The sequence below is a fragment of the Danio rerio genome, chromosome 3, assembly GCF_052040795.2.
Source record: "Danio rerio strain M-AB ecotype USA chromosome 3, GRCz13ab, whole genome shotgun sequence".
Classification (NCBI taxonomy): Eukaryota; Metazoa; Chordata; class Actinopteri; order Cypriniformes; family Danionidae; genus Danio; species Danio rerio.
The window spans coordinates 9971310-9987851 of NC_141023.1; the positions used below are offsets into that span (position 1 = coordinate 9971310).

The 16542-nt window shown below is 38.2% G+C and overlaps 1 protein-coding gene and 1 long non-coding RNA gene across 2 annotated transcripts in view; one reads left to right on the top strand and one right to left on the bottom strand.

The window, feature by feature from the left end:
- Positions 1-16542, top strand: part of LOC141381140 (uncharacterized) — a 686936-nt gene that overhangs the window by 410622 nt on the left and 259772 nt on the right. The gene's annotated exons all lie outside the window — the stretch shown is intronic.
- znf1004 (zinc finger protein 1004) overlaps positions 2289-16542 on the bottom strand; it is a 31960-nt gene continuing 17706 nt past the window's right edge. The window contains 1 exon segment of the mRNA NM_001114464.2: positions 2289-12244. Within this exon segment, the coding sequence (NP_001107936.2) occupies positions 10353-12244 (1892 nt within the window). The 3' untranslated portion in view covers positions 2289-10352.

Here is a 16542-nt window from a genome sequence, read left to right on the forward strand (position 1 = left end):
AATTTGGTCTTAAAGTTATTTTTATTAGTTTACATTAACGATCTTTCGAGTGACAATTGTGGTACTCTGAAAAATTAGATTACATAAATACAGCCACCATGGCTCGTAAAGAAAAACAGACATTTCAAGCTAAAATCTGTTACATTTCTGAAGATTGCTTCTCTTTTCTGCATATAGGTATAAATATTTAGTGGAATGAACCGCCAATTCTTCCAGCTTATGTTTTATGCAGTGGATGCCCTTTCTGCTGCAACAGTACTGGTAAACATCCACGCACACACACAAACATGTAGAGAACATACAAACTCCACACAGAAATGCCAACTCACCCAGCCAGGACTCGAACCAGCGACCTTCTTGTTGTGATGCGACAGTGCTAACCATTGAGCCACCATGCCGCTCTCAACCGTGCCACACATATATGGGGTACAGGAAGTATTCAGACCCCCTTAATTTTTCACTCTTTGCTATATTGCAGCTATTTGCTAAAACCATGTTATTTTTTTCCTCAATGTACACACAGCACCTCATATTGACAGAAAACACAGAATTGTTGGCATTGTGTTTAGAAAAGAAAAACTAAAATAGCACATGGGTATAAGTATTCAGACCCTTTGCTCAGTATTTAGCTGAAGCACTTTTTGGACACAGTCATGAGTCTTTTTGGGAAAGATACAAGTTTTTCACACCTGGATTTGGGGATCCTCTCCAGTTCCGTCAGGTTGGTGAACAGTAATTTTTAGGTCTCTCCAGAGATGCTCAATTGGGCTCTGGTTGGGCCGTTCAAGAACAGCCACTAAGTTGTTGTAAAGCCACTCTTTTGTTATTTTAGGCAAACTTTTAGCCCAGTCTGAGGTCCTGAGTACTCTGGAGAAGGTTTTCATTCAGGATATCACTGTACTCGGCCCCATTTATCTTTCCCTCAATTGCAACCAGTTGTCCTTTCCCTGCCGCTGGAAAACACCCTCACAGCATGATGCTGCCACCTCAGTGCTTCACTGTTGGGATTGTTTTGGACAGGTGATGAGCAGTGCCTGGTTTTGAGAAGGCCAGAAGGTATCTTCAGACCAGAGAATCTTATTTCTCACCATCTTGAGTCATTCAGGTGTTTTTTCATGTGTCTTGCACTGAGAAGAGGCTTCTGTTGGGCCCCTCTGCCATCAAGCCCCGACTGGTGGACTAAAGCCCAGTTGAGATGGAGCACTGGGGCACACTAACTGTATTTTAAGGATCCAACTTACTTTTGATATTGATTCAAGTGTACTTGTAGTTGGAGTTATTTCCATCTAGGGCAACAGGGTGTTGAACGAAGAGCCTAGGGTGCCTGAGCATTTGAAAGTAATGTTGTTCTAAATGAAGTGTACATGAGAATCCATGACAGTAGCTGAGCCAAAATGATTATAGAGAATAGTAGTCAGTTATATTTATAAGAATGGCCATAACCTATGATTAGAAATAAGATTACCTTTAACTCAAGGGTGTACATCTAAGGGGACTAATCAAAAATACTTTAGAATGAGCAAGCAGGAGCGGCCGTCTAAAAGTAGTCAATTACCTGTTTAATAATCAAGGATGATGATAGTGTGACAGTGAGGTACGCCACTGGCCAAGGCGATTCCTCTGCATGACGTGAGCAACCGAATGAACGAATGCATAGTTATGAGTAAAGACAAAAGGTTCCAGCATTCATCTAAATGAAATTGAAATAATCTTCGTAATGTTTTATGATTGGAGTCAGATAAAACAAAAATAAATATATTAATATTCTAAACCAGTGGTTCTCAAACTGTGGTACGTGTACCACTAGTGGTACGCAGGCTTCCTTCTAGTGGTACGCGGAGGAATGAAATATGTCATGTACATGCTACACACATTTGAAAATTTATCAAAAATGATGAATATAATATGCCGTTTATGACATATAGCCTATATTTCTGAGGTAATCTGCAACGTTTTTTTAACTGTGCAGAGTTGTAGCTGCTTTACTGGGCCTACTACGGTACTGTATTTCAATACTGCTAATTTTTGGTGGTACTTAGAGAGACAATTTTTTTCTGAGGTGGTACTTGACAAAAAAAAGTTTGAGAACCACTGCTCTAAACCATCTAATATTAAAATTGGGATCAAATATGAGTTAAATTTAAACTACTTCAACATTGTGCACTGAAAAGGCTGAACGTGCAGTGAACCATCATTCACCAGTAGACACCTCTAATGGGCCAAATAGATTCATACCTTACCAGAAGGCATATTGAGTTCTGCCAATGAAGCCGACATCACTCCAGGAAGAAAATGAATACAAATGCACTTTTATTAATAAAATAAAATCAAGGAAAAAGAAGAACAAAACAACAAAATCTCCACTGAGAATAAAGAGCTTAAGACTTACACTATACAGAAGTCTGTTTAAGTGTGCTGCTGGATTATATGTCCCAGCATTTTATACAGTAATCAAGCCTTTAATACAGGTGTGCCTTTAATGTTATACGTTGCACAATCTTTATTGATATGCTTGGGTATATCTCTATCAACAGCTAGTAGTAAAACATGTTAATCAACATTTGTGCAGTTCATCAGGGATGTCCTTTAAGGCCATTTTTTTAGCTGGCAAAGGATTTCTTCATGCTTCTTCCAGATTGCAATTGTAGCAGTTTGTCAAAAGTGTAAAAAAGAGACCATATCCTCCTTTAGCGCCAGCAGATGGCTGACCCATTTCAACACATCATACTCTTCAAACTCTGAGATGCCTGCCTGGTCTCTTACACTTCTTCTCACATCGCTAATAGCTGTTTTTGCAAGCATAGGAACATCCGAATATGCACGTGAAGTTTTGTGTCTTTTACAATTAATGTCATTAAAGCAACCAGACACAACACTCTGCACAGCTTAGCTCCTACTCACACTTATTAGGTTCTAGGGCTGTTTCTCAATACAAAAAATGCAGAGAATGGACTCGCGTTCTTTTGGAGAACGGCCTTGTCAAGTTACCTTAGTTAGAAGGAACTCTGAAGACTGTGAGAAAACGTACAAAAGCCTTACAAATATATTTTGCATAATACAAATAAAATAAATTAAATGATACATTTCAGCAAATAATCACCTTTTCATGTGTTTATGCCTTTATTAAAACTTTTATTGGGAAAATCCTGAGATAAATAACTTATATCTCAACTGTAAATAATAGTGAATATAAAATTCAATGTCCATGTCATATCATGTCATGCATCCTCTGTTCTTGCAGTCCTGAGTATTGGAACTGAACTTTCCACAAGGAAAAAACCTATATGAGGATATATGCACATATATGATAATATATATGCTGTATACAAAGTTTAAGTCAGAGTTATTCACCACCCTGTTTATTTTATTTTTTTCTCAATTTCTGTGTAACGGAGAGATTTTTTTTTCAACACATAACTCTAAACATAATCGTTTTAATAACTCATCTCTAATAACTGATTTATGTTATCTTTGTCATGATGACAGTAAATTATATTTGACTAGATATTTTTCAAGACACTTCTATACAGCTTAAAGTGACATTTAAAGGCTAAACTAGGTTAATTAGGCAGGTTAGGGTAATTAGGCAAGTTATTGTATAACGATGGTTTGTTCTGTAGATCAAAAATATATATAGCTTAAAGGGTCACGAAACACCAAAACACATTTTTTGAGCTGTTGACAGTCGTATATGTGTCCCACATATACACTTTTTTTATTTCACAAAAAAGTGTAAATTGGTTGTTTTTGCGTTATTTCAAGCAAATTCGTACTTCCGGTTTGAAACGAATTTTTGAAGCTGTGTCATGGTCATGACATAATAGCGTGTATTTCAGCGTGCAGACTGGACGTCTGTACCAGAGTGTGTCTTATTACGTCTTACAGTGTGCTGCATTAATGCATGAGTAAGGCTTGGTTCAAACCAATCAGCACACTCTATTGTGCAACTTCATTAATATTCATTACTGTCATAGTGTTTAGACGACAGAGACGCCACGTTGTGTTGGCAAAACAAGCGTGAAGTGTTGCTTTTATAGTTTGCTGCAGTTAAGTTTTGTTTTCATTTTCTCTCTGTGAGAGCGGAGCTAGAGTCACGTGTGGATTAACAGTGTACGCGACGCTCGACAACAATAACTTACGTGTCTAAGGAGGATTATTGTTTACCTGAGAGCTGTTCTCATCTGCAAACGCTGAGATCTGGATTCGCTTGTAGTCTCCTCTTAATAAAGACGCGGCTCTAGTTGCTGGTGATTGTCCTGTCTCTACAGATTTGGTAAGTGAGCGACCAGTGCTCTTTGTTTATTCAGTTCGTATTTTATTCGTATCGAACAAACTATTGCACCGAGTGTAAACAAGTTAGCACTACAACCAAACTATAACCTCGTGTAGGATTTTGTGACCTGAATAACACACGCGGCTTTCTGACGTTACCTGCCGAGTGCATCTAAGTTTCCGGGAAATGCTGAGTTTTTTTTTTCTCTCATTCGCCGTGCGGTATCAAACATTGCATGAAAATAAACGCTTAGAGCAGATCCTCAAATCAAATATCTCGTTTGTGGTGAGGGACATGAATGAATTCCCTGAATGAAAGAGCCAAACTGCAGTTAAAGTCTACCATTTAAAAAATTTGGCATATAATTCGACTACAGATGTCCATGTAAACAGTCCCTTTCTCCCCTGTTGGGTGTGTGTTTTGACTAAAATTCAGAGCGCCCAAATAGACACTCCCACACCAAGCCTCTTTTCTTCCTTTGACACTCCCCCCTAAAAAAGAGCTGGACACGCCCACTTTTCTGACTTTTTCCAAAGTAGAGGTGTGAAAACACCCTGCTGAAACAAGGGGGTTTCATGGCCCTTTAAAGGGGCTAATAATTTTGTCCTTAAAATGGTGTTTAAAAAATTTTAAACTGCTTTTATTTTAGCCAAAATGAAACACATAAGACTTTCTCTAGAAGAAAAAATATGATCAGACATACTGTGAAAATTACCTTGCTCTGGTAAACATCATTTGGGAAATGTTTAAATTCAAAGGCGGCTAATAATTCTGACTTCAACTGTATATGTTTATTTAGGTTATTTCCATGTAGGTTTGATGGTTGATGATCGTGTTACATGAGAACACATGGACGCATGATTGTTGAAGACCGTATATTGAGAAACAGCCCAGTACGCTTGATTAGTTGGATCAGGTGTGAATGGAGTGTGAGACCTATGCTTAAAGCCGCGGTCACACTGGACTTTTCTCCCCATAGACTTCCATTCATACCTGTATGCACGCGAATCTGTCAGACTGGAAACGCAAGCTTTTGCAGCAAGTTTCGCAGTTCGCTGCAGTGCAAAGTTCAAGCTTGGTGAACTCTGACCTGCGAAATCACATCATGTGACTGTGTGAGACCAATCAAAGATCAAAACATGAACTCTCTGGACAGAAATATTAAATATGGAGTAATCGCTCGCTTTTTTAATCTCTAATCATCTTGTTTAATCCCCCCTCTTTTCGCAGCGCCATACAGCAGAATGTTGCATGCTCAAACTCTAATGTGACCGCGGCTTTAAGCCCAGGATGTAAAACGCAGTTCCCAGGAACTGCACAACCCTGCACAGTTTAGTTCCAACCCTTAGAATCCCTTCAACACACTTAAGCCAAGGTTATTGTGCACTTTTTCTCCCCATAGACTTCCACTCATACGCAAACAAATGCGACAGACTGAAAAAGCAAGCTTGTGCAACAGGTTTCACAGTTCGCTGTGTTGCAGAGTTTAAGCTTGGTGAACTCTGACCTGCGAAATCGCGTCACATGACTGCATAAAACTAATTGAAGATCAAAACATGACCTCTCTGTACAGAAATTTAAAACATGGGCCAATCGCTCTTCAGCATCATCTTGTTAAATCCCTCCCCTTTTTGCAGCACCGCATTTTTAACATTTAAAAAAGTGAGCGATTTCTCCATATTTTAAATCTCTGTCCAGAGAGCTCATGTTTTGATCATCGATTGGTCTTGTTGCACAAGCCTGCAATTCCAGTCATTTATGTACATGCGTATGAATGGAAGTCTAAGGGGAGTGAAAGTGAAGTGTGACCGCGGCTTCAAACAAAATAAAGCTGATGTCGGGTAAAAAAAAAAACAATATGCCGCCCTAAGTCACAAGGCGAAGGCTGGGGTACCTTTTTATAGCTGTTTAATGCACTTATCGACACAGATGCCGATATCAACACTAGAGAACTGAATCATGCTGCTGTCACACGTCGTACGCCGCTGTGAAAAGGGGCGGGATTAAACAAGATGATTAGACATTTAAAAAAGCAAGCAATTGATCCATATGTTAAATTTCTGTCCAGAAAGGTCATGCTTTGATGTTCGATAGGTCTCACACAGTCACATCATGTGATTTTGCTGGTCAGAGTTCACCAAGATTGAACTTTGCAACGCAGCGAATTGCGAAACTTGCCACACGAGCTTGCGTTTCTGGTCTGATGAGTTCGCGTGCGTATGAATGGAAGTCTATGGGGAGAAAAGTAACAAATATCTATGGGGAGAAAAATAACATCATCAGACACATTCATATACATGAGAATTAAACAAACAACCTTTAAAGGCATTAATAAACAACAATACATTCACATAGCACTTTGCCTGCTTGCAGTGTTGCCAACTTAGCTACTTTGTGGCTACATTTAGAGACTTTTCAGATCCCCTTAGTGACATTTTTTCAAAAAAGCAACTAGCGACAAATCTAGCCAGTTTTTTTTTTTTTTGGTGTTGCTGGAGATTTTTATAGACTCTTGTGTCTCCGTATTGTATCATTTCTAAGGAACTGGGGGTGATGCCGTACGCCCCTCCCTCGCCTCAGAACACTCTAATGGCCCATTTCCACTGACTGGTACAGTACGGTACGGGTTAGTATGGGTCACCTTTATCAAGCTTGCGTTTCCACTACCTAAAGGGTACCAAGGTTCCCTTTTGGTGGGCGTGGTGTTTGACAAAGTTTCAGTCAACGTCATTCTTTTCTGATAAGATGTTGATGTCGGAAGCATTTCATTGGTCATGCACACGTTATTATCAGCTCAAGAGGTTTGTTATTTCAAATATAGATGCTCTGTAAGAACAAGCGAGAAAGCTAAACCGCTCCCGATTTAGACTGGCTCATAAAAAACTACATGGCACAGGGTAGAATCTGCTGTTCTTCTTGGCTTTGTTGCTGTTCATCAAGATAACAAGGTTTGTTTGAGCTCGGGTCGACCGATTATATGTATATATTACTACGGTGTAATGTCTCTCTGTGTATTTAAAACATGGCAGTTCTTTTGTTTAAATTCTACTGCTTCTGTGTGTGTATCTCTGTTAACCAGTAGCATTCAGCTGCGCGTCTTGCTCCGCCTTATGGTACCCTTAGGCCTGCTTGGTACCCTTTGCAAAGGGTGACGAAAATGTGGTACGGTACAGTACAGTTCGGTACGCCTTTTGACAGTGGAAATGGCCATAAAGGCAGACCGAACTGTACCATACCACTCATTGGAAACAGGCCAAAAGGCAGCCCAGCCCTTGTATACAGCAGTCAATCTCTCCCACATGCAGCCTGACAGCAGATCACCCCTCTGTGTACCAACGGCAAATGGTTTAACACCATGAGCGTGAGGTATTTTCCTTGTATCGATACAGTAAAACTGATCTGCTTCTCCATCATTTTAAATTAAACAATTAAATTTGGCCGTTTATTCTTTTCTTGTTCACAATCAGAGAAAATTTTAGTGACATTGTTGGAGCTTGCGTGAGTTAATTATGTCTGGGAGATTACTGCAAATTCATTTTACATCTATACTGATATTCTGTATTCAAACAATACATTTAATTAAACTGACATGCATATATAAAGCCTAGTGCAAATATGGATAACCCGATATTAACCATATGCTGCTAAACAAAACTGCTGGACGTGATGATGTCAGTAATATGCAAATTGACGTATGATATAATCTAACGACTTTTTGAGCAGAGCTTATCGCTTTTTAATTGAAAATAGTTGGCAACACTGCCTGCTTGTAAACTAAGAGAGGATTGGGAAATCCTTAGATTTCTTGGCTGGATGACTTAAACTCACAAAAGAAACCTCCCTAAATCTTGCTGTTACTTCCCTGTTTCATTTTCATGCGAGCGACCAACCCGGAAGTAATATTTTTCTAGGCAAAATGGGAATGAAATTAAAATGTCAAAAAATCTTTAGAAAGAATAACTCATTTCTCAAATAAACCATAGATCAGTAAATAAGTCAAATAAGCATAATAAAATCATCAAAAATGATACAGATTAAACTCATCACAGTTAATGAAGTAAACAAGTTTCATAGATATATACACTAGATATACATACGGACCCTGAACATGCGTCAATAGCGCCGCCACATTTGTACAGTGCTCCCAGCACAAATGTCATTCAACTGCACTAGTCAAGGCAGTGTGCCAATGTGAAGATGCTGGACATTAGCGCTGTTTACATGTGTAACAACGAGCAAACAAAAAACAAAGCATGAAGGCAGAACAATTCATAGGGGAGATTTCGTTTTCTACGTTTTTGTATGTTACGAACTTTTGGGTTCACAAAGCACTGTTACTGATGATAATACAGTCTCTTACTGCATTCACCAAAAGGCAAAGTAGCACAAACTCGCACTAAATACCAGGCTTATGCTAGTTTTGTTGAATAAAATAAGCAAACAATGTAAATAAAATATGACAACAAGACACTGCACTGGCAGAAACTGTATTATTATTGTTGTTGTCGGCTAAGTGAACGAGTCGTTCATAACGGAGATGCATTAACAAATGAATCGCTCCCTCCATTAGAATGAGAAGTAATAGCTGGAGAGGGTGTGTGACTGTGTGTTTCAGGACATGGATTAGATCAAATTTAACAGGGAGGGAGGTAATACATGTCCATGCACACAAACACGTGCTCTTTGTCGGCAATGCCCGTGCGGTCACTTATCCATTGATGTAGAAAAAAATCTTAGCATACTGACCACCGGGACACTCCAGATCATAAATATATATTTGTATATCTCTGGCTCTGGATGGCCACAGTCCACTGCACCTTGGTCACATTGGCACATTCAATTCAAAGGAGCGCTGTATTAAATGGCTGTATTAAACCCTGTACTAAAATGGCAGCTCTATTGACGCATTCCTTTCAATAGATAACAACAGGTTAGGCGACATCTAGTGTAAATATCTATGAGTTTACAGTACACAAGCGCCATCTAGTGGAAATATAATATCCCAGCTTTATGATAGGGGTTACACACAAACTGACCTGACGCTTTACTGTACAAACAAAGCTGGCACAAAATGAATCCAGGACTCCTGAGTCCTGCAGAAAGACACAAGAATTCACTTTTTATAAATCCACTGATTTTCATGCGTCCTTTCACGATGGCTAGCCGGACCATGATGGACCCTGCTAAGATATGGATGTGTTATTATGCTGCCTGTGTCATGACACAGTGACTGTTGCTCAGCAAAGTGATGGGTGGGTTTTGAAATGAGAGTTGTTTTTAGTTTATTTTAATATCCTGATTACACAACATAAGATCCATATCTCAGCAGGGTCTGTCATGTTTTTAGGTCCCCTAGAAACATTGTCTTTGAGTTATGTGGATATTTGCAAGTGCTGTGACCAATTTGCAGCGAGTTTCTTCAGTTGTTTCTGTTGTGACTAACTTGCAACATGCGTGTGGTCAAATTGATAAAGACTGTTTCTTTATTTGCTGGTGTTTTGTGTAATTGCATGTGCTTTCTTAAGCTGTCTCGGCCATCGTATCATTTAACCCTTTGACTGCCGTTCTACCAGATGGTTGACCATGTTTTTGCTGTTGTTTAAAAGAATGGCTGTTTGAAATAATGGTTTACACACACAGTATTGTTGGTTTACAAATAAATAAAAAATAAAAATCATCAAACATCCTGTTGCACTACTACACTTGATTTTGATTTTATATAAAAAAAAAAAGAAAACGTGTAAACTGCTGTGTTAAATAAAAATCTGAAATATTTTTATGCTATACATAAAAAAATAAAGATATTTAGAATTCAAAAATGTTTTATTTTTTATATTTTTAAAAATAAATTGGTCTTAGACTTCATATTTTCAAATTTTTCATAGTATATGTATCAATTCCGGTACTTTAACCATAAACTGACATATCAACCATTTGGTAGAAGCTGATATTTTAGAAGTTATGGGATGTATTGAAAAAAATACATTGAGTGTGTTTACTAGCCACATTAGGAGTTGCAATCCAATTTTTTTTTTCTTGGTGGGGCAGTTAAAGGGCTAAGGTGCGACAGATAAACACCTCAGACACTGATCAAATGTGTACTTGTTTTCTTGTGTGAATCCTTATGTTTTTTCAGGATTTTTAACTGATTGAATCCCTTGTCGCAGTGTGAACACTTGTAAGGTTTCTCTCCAGTGTGAATCATCTGGTGCCTTTTCAAATGTTGAGCACTAATAAAAGTCTTCTCACACTCAAAGCACATATACTCTTTCACACCAGTGTGAGTCTTCTGGTGTTCGCTTAAATATGTATTCTGTGCAAACCTCTTTCCACACACAGGACACAAATAAGGCTTCTCCTTTGTATGAAATCTAAGATGAGTCTTTAGCCGTGTAGCTGCCAAAAATGATTTACCGCATTGATCACATTTGTGTGTTTTCACTCCAGTGTGGATCAACATGTGATTATTAAGGGATGCTGATCGTCCATAACTCTTCCCACACTGAGTACATGTGTACGGTTTCTCTCCAGTGTGAATCCTCTCATGTATTTTCTGGTTTTGTAACTGACTGAATCTCTTGTCGCAGTGTGAACACTTGAACAGTTTCTCTCCAGTGTGAATCATCTCATGTGATTTCTGACTTTCTAATCGATTGAATCTCTTTTCGCAGTGTGAACACTTGTAAGGTTTCTCTCCTGTGTGAATCATCTGGTGCCTTTTCAATTGATGAGCTCTAAGAAAAGTTTTATCACACTCAAAGCACATATACTCCTTCACATCAATGTGGATCTTCTGATGTCCTCTTAAACTTAACTCTGTTGAAAAACTCTTTCCACACACAGAACATGAATAAGGCTTCTCCTTCGTATGAACTCGAAGATGGATCTTCACATATGCAGCTGTCAAAAATGTTTTACCGCATTGATCACATTTGTGTGTTTTCTCTCCACTGTGGATCAACATGTGTTTCTTAAGGTTTGATGATTGTCTAAAACTTATCCCACACCGAGTACATGTGTACGGTCTCTCTCCAGTGTGAATAGTCATGTGTAGAGTAAGGTTTGATGATTGTCTAAAACTCTTCCCACACTGAGTACATGTGTATGGTTTCTCTCCGGTGTGAATCCTCTCATGTATTTTCAGAATTGATAACTTATTGAATCTCTTGTCGCAGAGTGAACACTTGTAAGATTTCTCTCCAGTGTGAATCGTCTCATGTATTTTCAGACTTTCTAATCGATTGAATCTCTTGTCGCAGTGTGAACACTTGTAAGGTTTCTCTCCAGTGTGAATCCTCTGGTGCCTTTTCAAGTGTTCAGCACTAATAAAAGTCTTCTCACACTCAAAGCACATATACTCTTTCACACCAGTGTGAATCTTCTGATGTCCTCTTAAATATGACTGCCTTGAAAAACTCTTTCCACACACAGAACATGAATAAGGCTTCTCCTTCGTATGAACTCTAAGATGAGCCTTCAGATATGCAGCTCTCAAAAATGATTTACCGCATTGATCACATTTGTGTGATCTCTCTCCAGTGTGGATCAACCTGTGATTATTAAGGTATGATGAGTTTATGAAACTCTTCCCACACTGAGTACATGTGTACGGTCTCTCTCCAGTGTGAATAGTCATGTGTAGAGTAAGGTTTGATGATTGTCTAAAACTCTTCCCACACTGAGTACATGTGTACGGTCTCTCTCCAGTGTGAATAATCATGTGTTGAGTAAGGGAAGATGATTGTCTAAAACTCTTCCCACACATAGCACATGTGTATGGTTTCTCTCCAGTGTGGATCCTCATGTGAATTTCAAGAGAACTTTTACGTCCCAAACTCTTTCCACACTGACTGCAGGTGAAACAATTCTTGTCTTTTCTTTTAATTAAAAAAGTACCTTCAGTCAGTAAATGGGGCATTTTGTCAGCGTTTACAGGTTTGTCATCCTCACTCTTATCGTCTTCAATAAAGTCTGAAATGAAAGTTAAAAAAAATCGTAGTAAGTCATGACAAATCTGAGCAAATTGTGAAGTGAAAATACAGTGGAGGCATTGGCTACACATGATGCATTTTTTTTTTATAAATCTCTCTTTCAAAATCAGTATCAAGTTTTAATGTATTAGGATCAGGGCTGTGTTTCCCCATGACATCTCTTAATATGCAATGGACTCGATTTTATCTTCAATTCTCTAAGAGCCAGCCCAAGACATGATGATGGTAACCATAGAGGACTACTAGAAGTTTCCAGATTCCTGGACCAGGCCGTATCCTGAGCAGATGCTCAACCTCCAGGGTCTAGACTACAGCTCTGCATGAGTTTGGCCTGAAGAGAGATGGTCATGTCCAACTGAGCCTGGTTTCTTACAAGTTTCTTTTTCCTTGACTGTCAAGAAGAGCATCTCTGCATACTAGGGCTGTGCAATTATTCGAAAACCTGATTTCGATTTCGGCTTCAAACGATTATGAAAAAGCATTAATCGAGATAAACGATTATTGCATCATATACTGCCCTCTTTCCAGCTGTACACATTTGTTGCTCTTAAAAGCGCGAAAGACCGCGTGTTTATGTGCCGCACACACAGCCAGAAGCATGCGGCCGGTCAGCATTCTGTCTCATTCGCACACTGAGACAAGCAGAGGAGCGCAGACATCTAAAGTCATCTTAACGGGAGCGCTTTAATGGTCAAATAGGTGTCCAAACGTGGTGTTTAGTGATTATTTATATTAACCCTCATTTGTGCAATAAACAAACGAGTTGAGGATCAAAAGCCATGTGAAAGAGAAACCATTAAAGAGACAGTGCACTATTCCTGCTGCCGCCTGTTTTTATCATTAATCAAACAAAACGAGAAAATCCCTCACTGCTCTTGACTGAAGGATTTTTGTAGTGTTTTTCTTACAATGAAGATGCTTAAAGCACAGGCTGTTTCATAATTTTATTCTATTGTATTTATTTCTCTTTCATTTGCAGGGTGGAAAGTAACTGTATATATGCAGTTGAAGTCAGAATTATTAGCCCTACTGAATATTAGCAACCCTTTTCCTTCTCAATTTCTGTTTAATGGAAAGAAGTTATTTTATTTTACTTATTTCTGAACATAATAGTTTTGATATCTCATTTCTAATTACAGATTTCTTTTATCTTTGTTATGATGACAGCACATAATATTTTTCTAGATATTTTTTCAAAATACAAGCATTCAGATTAAAGTGCAATTCAAATGCTTAATTAGAGTAATTAGGCAAGTCATTGTATAACAGTAGTTTCTTCTGAAGACAATCAAAAAATATATTGCTTAAGGGGGCTAATAATATGGACCTTAAAATAGGTTTCAAAATAATTAAACCTGCTTTTATTCTAGCTGAAATAAAACAAATAAGCCGGAAATACTGTTAAAATTCCCTGCTCTGTTAAACATAATTTGGGAAATATTTATTTAAAAAAGAAAATTCTCAGGAGCGCTAATAATTTTGACTTCAACTGATAATCGTTTTAAATAATCGTGATTACAATTAGGACCAAAATAATCGTAATTATGATTTTTCCCAAAATTGAGTAGCCCTACTGCATACACATCCAACCTTGAGGTGAATGGGCGACAGTAGCAGAAGACCACCCCGGGTGCCACTCCTGTCAGTAAGAACAGGAAACTGAGGCTACAATTCACACAGGCTCACCAAAACTGGACAACAGAGGATTGTAAAAACGTTGCCTGGTCTGACAAGTCTTGATTTCTGCTATGACATTCAGAGGGTCAGAATTTGGCATCAACGACATGAAAGAATGGATCCATTTTAAAGCTGTTATAAAAAAAAAAACTCTACGTGTACATTAAGCTCAGCTTTAGCATTCCCTGTGAGTTCGCATGTGTGATGAGATGCATAGAACCTAAGACGCAGAATGAAACACAGCTGCTCATATATAGAAGACACTTAGAGAGAGAAGAGTTTACAGGAGCTGATCCCTCACGCAGAATATCCCAGGAGGAACCCAAAGCAAGGCAGCTTTCTGTCCCCATTCCAGCAAGTGTGCTTCTTGCCAGCAGTGTTTATGTGTGTGTTCATGTGTGTATGTTCTCCATTTGCACGTTTCCCTGGCTTCCTGCACCTCAGTCAGCAGCTGGAAGTTGAGTGTAGTTGGACAATTGTTAGATTTTGCCTTGTATGACTCATCTTCTGGTGGCTACTTTACGGTGGCCAGGAAGTGCAAAACAACATTACAAAGTTTGAAACACTTTTACAAAGCTCGAGACACTTTTACATTTTGAAAAACATTTTTACTTATCATCAGACACAATTACATAGGAAAAAACTATTTTACCAAGGACAAAACAAATTTACATTTTAGTAAACAAATTACCAAGACGGAAAACACTTTTACAAGCCACGAAACAAATTTACAATTACAGATTCCTTAAGGAAAGGGAATGTACCACACACCAGAAGTGACGTAGAATGTACCACACACCGGTAGTGACCTGGAATGTAACACACACACTGGAAAATATCAATAATATCTAGTTTGTGTGTGACTTTGTAGACAGGTTTCCACGAGTCTACAAAAAAAAAAAAATCATGGTTTGACCAACTGTGATAAAACATGTAAGAGCTATTCTGAGAAAATATCAGCGTGAGAGTGCATAGAAACAAGTAAATGCAAGTACATGGAAACAATTAAAGCAGCTCAGTTGGATAAGTCGGTTGATACTTGTGCAGAACCTTTTGACTTGGGTTCGAATCCCGTTGATGACATGTCAAATATAATAATTTCTTTGCATTAATTTTGGTTTATACTGTTCTGCCACACAAATATTAAATCAATAATGTTTACACTGACATCAAGTAATAAGAATCTTTATTTGGTATGGGCATGTTTTGTTGCTGTGAAAAAGTGACGAATCTGCCAATCTGCAAACGTGAAAAGTTTACATCTGAAAAGGGGCCTCAGTTAACATAGACACCAGTTAAACCGTAACACAGGCTTTATTCAATTTACTGTTAAGAGTCCTCAAGCAGAGGTTTACACCAAGTAGATTTGACATCATATCCATGATTACAGCTGTGGAAATATAAATTTCTATCAACTAATTCCAAATGAACAATAATCTACGTATAACTGAAAAGTTATATTCTCTGGTTTTTAATTATATAATTTCATTAACATCCCAGCTAGGAGGGACATTTAACCTTTATCTTTCTGATTACAGGCTAAGCCAAAGTAATGCAAATTGTCAGTTTCACAGCATGGGGTGTCTATTGTTTTCTCTTTTCGATCAAATGGTCAGGCGGTTTCTGTCTCCAGAACATGATGAGATTAGACCTGAGAAGCAGTTTACCCTGCCGACCACAACCCTTAATTTGCATGCTTTGTTTAGCCATAGCCCCTCCTCCTAAGAACACAATATAGCCATGAAATCTTTGTCTTAATTCAGACTAATTCAGACTTGTGTGAGATTTGTGAGAGACTTGTGAAAGAACTTGCAGACTGCGGACCTCTAGTAGGCTCTTGCAGACACATTGGACACCTTGAAGACGCTGTATGACTGCAGATTAACCAACACGTCTCAATAAAGGAATTCTGCTTGTTCCGAGTCTCTCACAGCGTACGAGTGGATGTAAATAAATATTGAACACATTGATGCAGTATGTTTTATAAACTCTAAACATCTTTATAAACTCTATAAACTCTAAACAACGACCACACGCAAAGCAAAACCGTGTTAAGCTGCTCATGTGTTTGCCACAAAACGGGCAAAACAACACTCGACCGCAGTCCATGTTCGGTCACCAAAAACTTTGTTTACACCATGTACTCCACATTGCGAATTTACCGCACTCACCAGCAACAACAACAACTTTCCCCCACGTCACTACCGGTGTGTGGTACATTCCTATTCCTTAAGGAATCTGTAATTGTAAATTTGTTTCGGGACTTGTAAAAGTTGTTAATTTATTTTTCTAAAATGTAAAGTTGTTTTTACCTTTGTAAAACTGTTTTTCCTATGTAATTGTGTCTGATGATGGGTAAAAATGTTTTTCAAAATGTACATTCGTCTTGAGCCTTGTAAAAGTGTTTCAAACTTTGTATTGTTGTTTTGCACTTCCTGGCCACCGTCCTACTTCCAGGAGCAGAAGCATACATCAAGGTTTTAGAAAATGCAGTAAAGGACTTCAGACTTAAGATTTCAGAATTGTTTTAAATAAAATATCAAATAAATTTAAATTAAATCAGATCATATAAAGTTTGGTCTTATTATATTAAATGTTTAA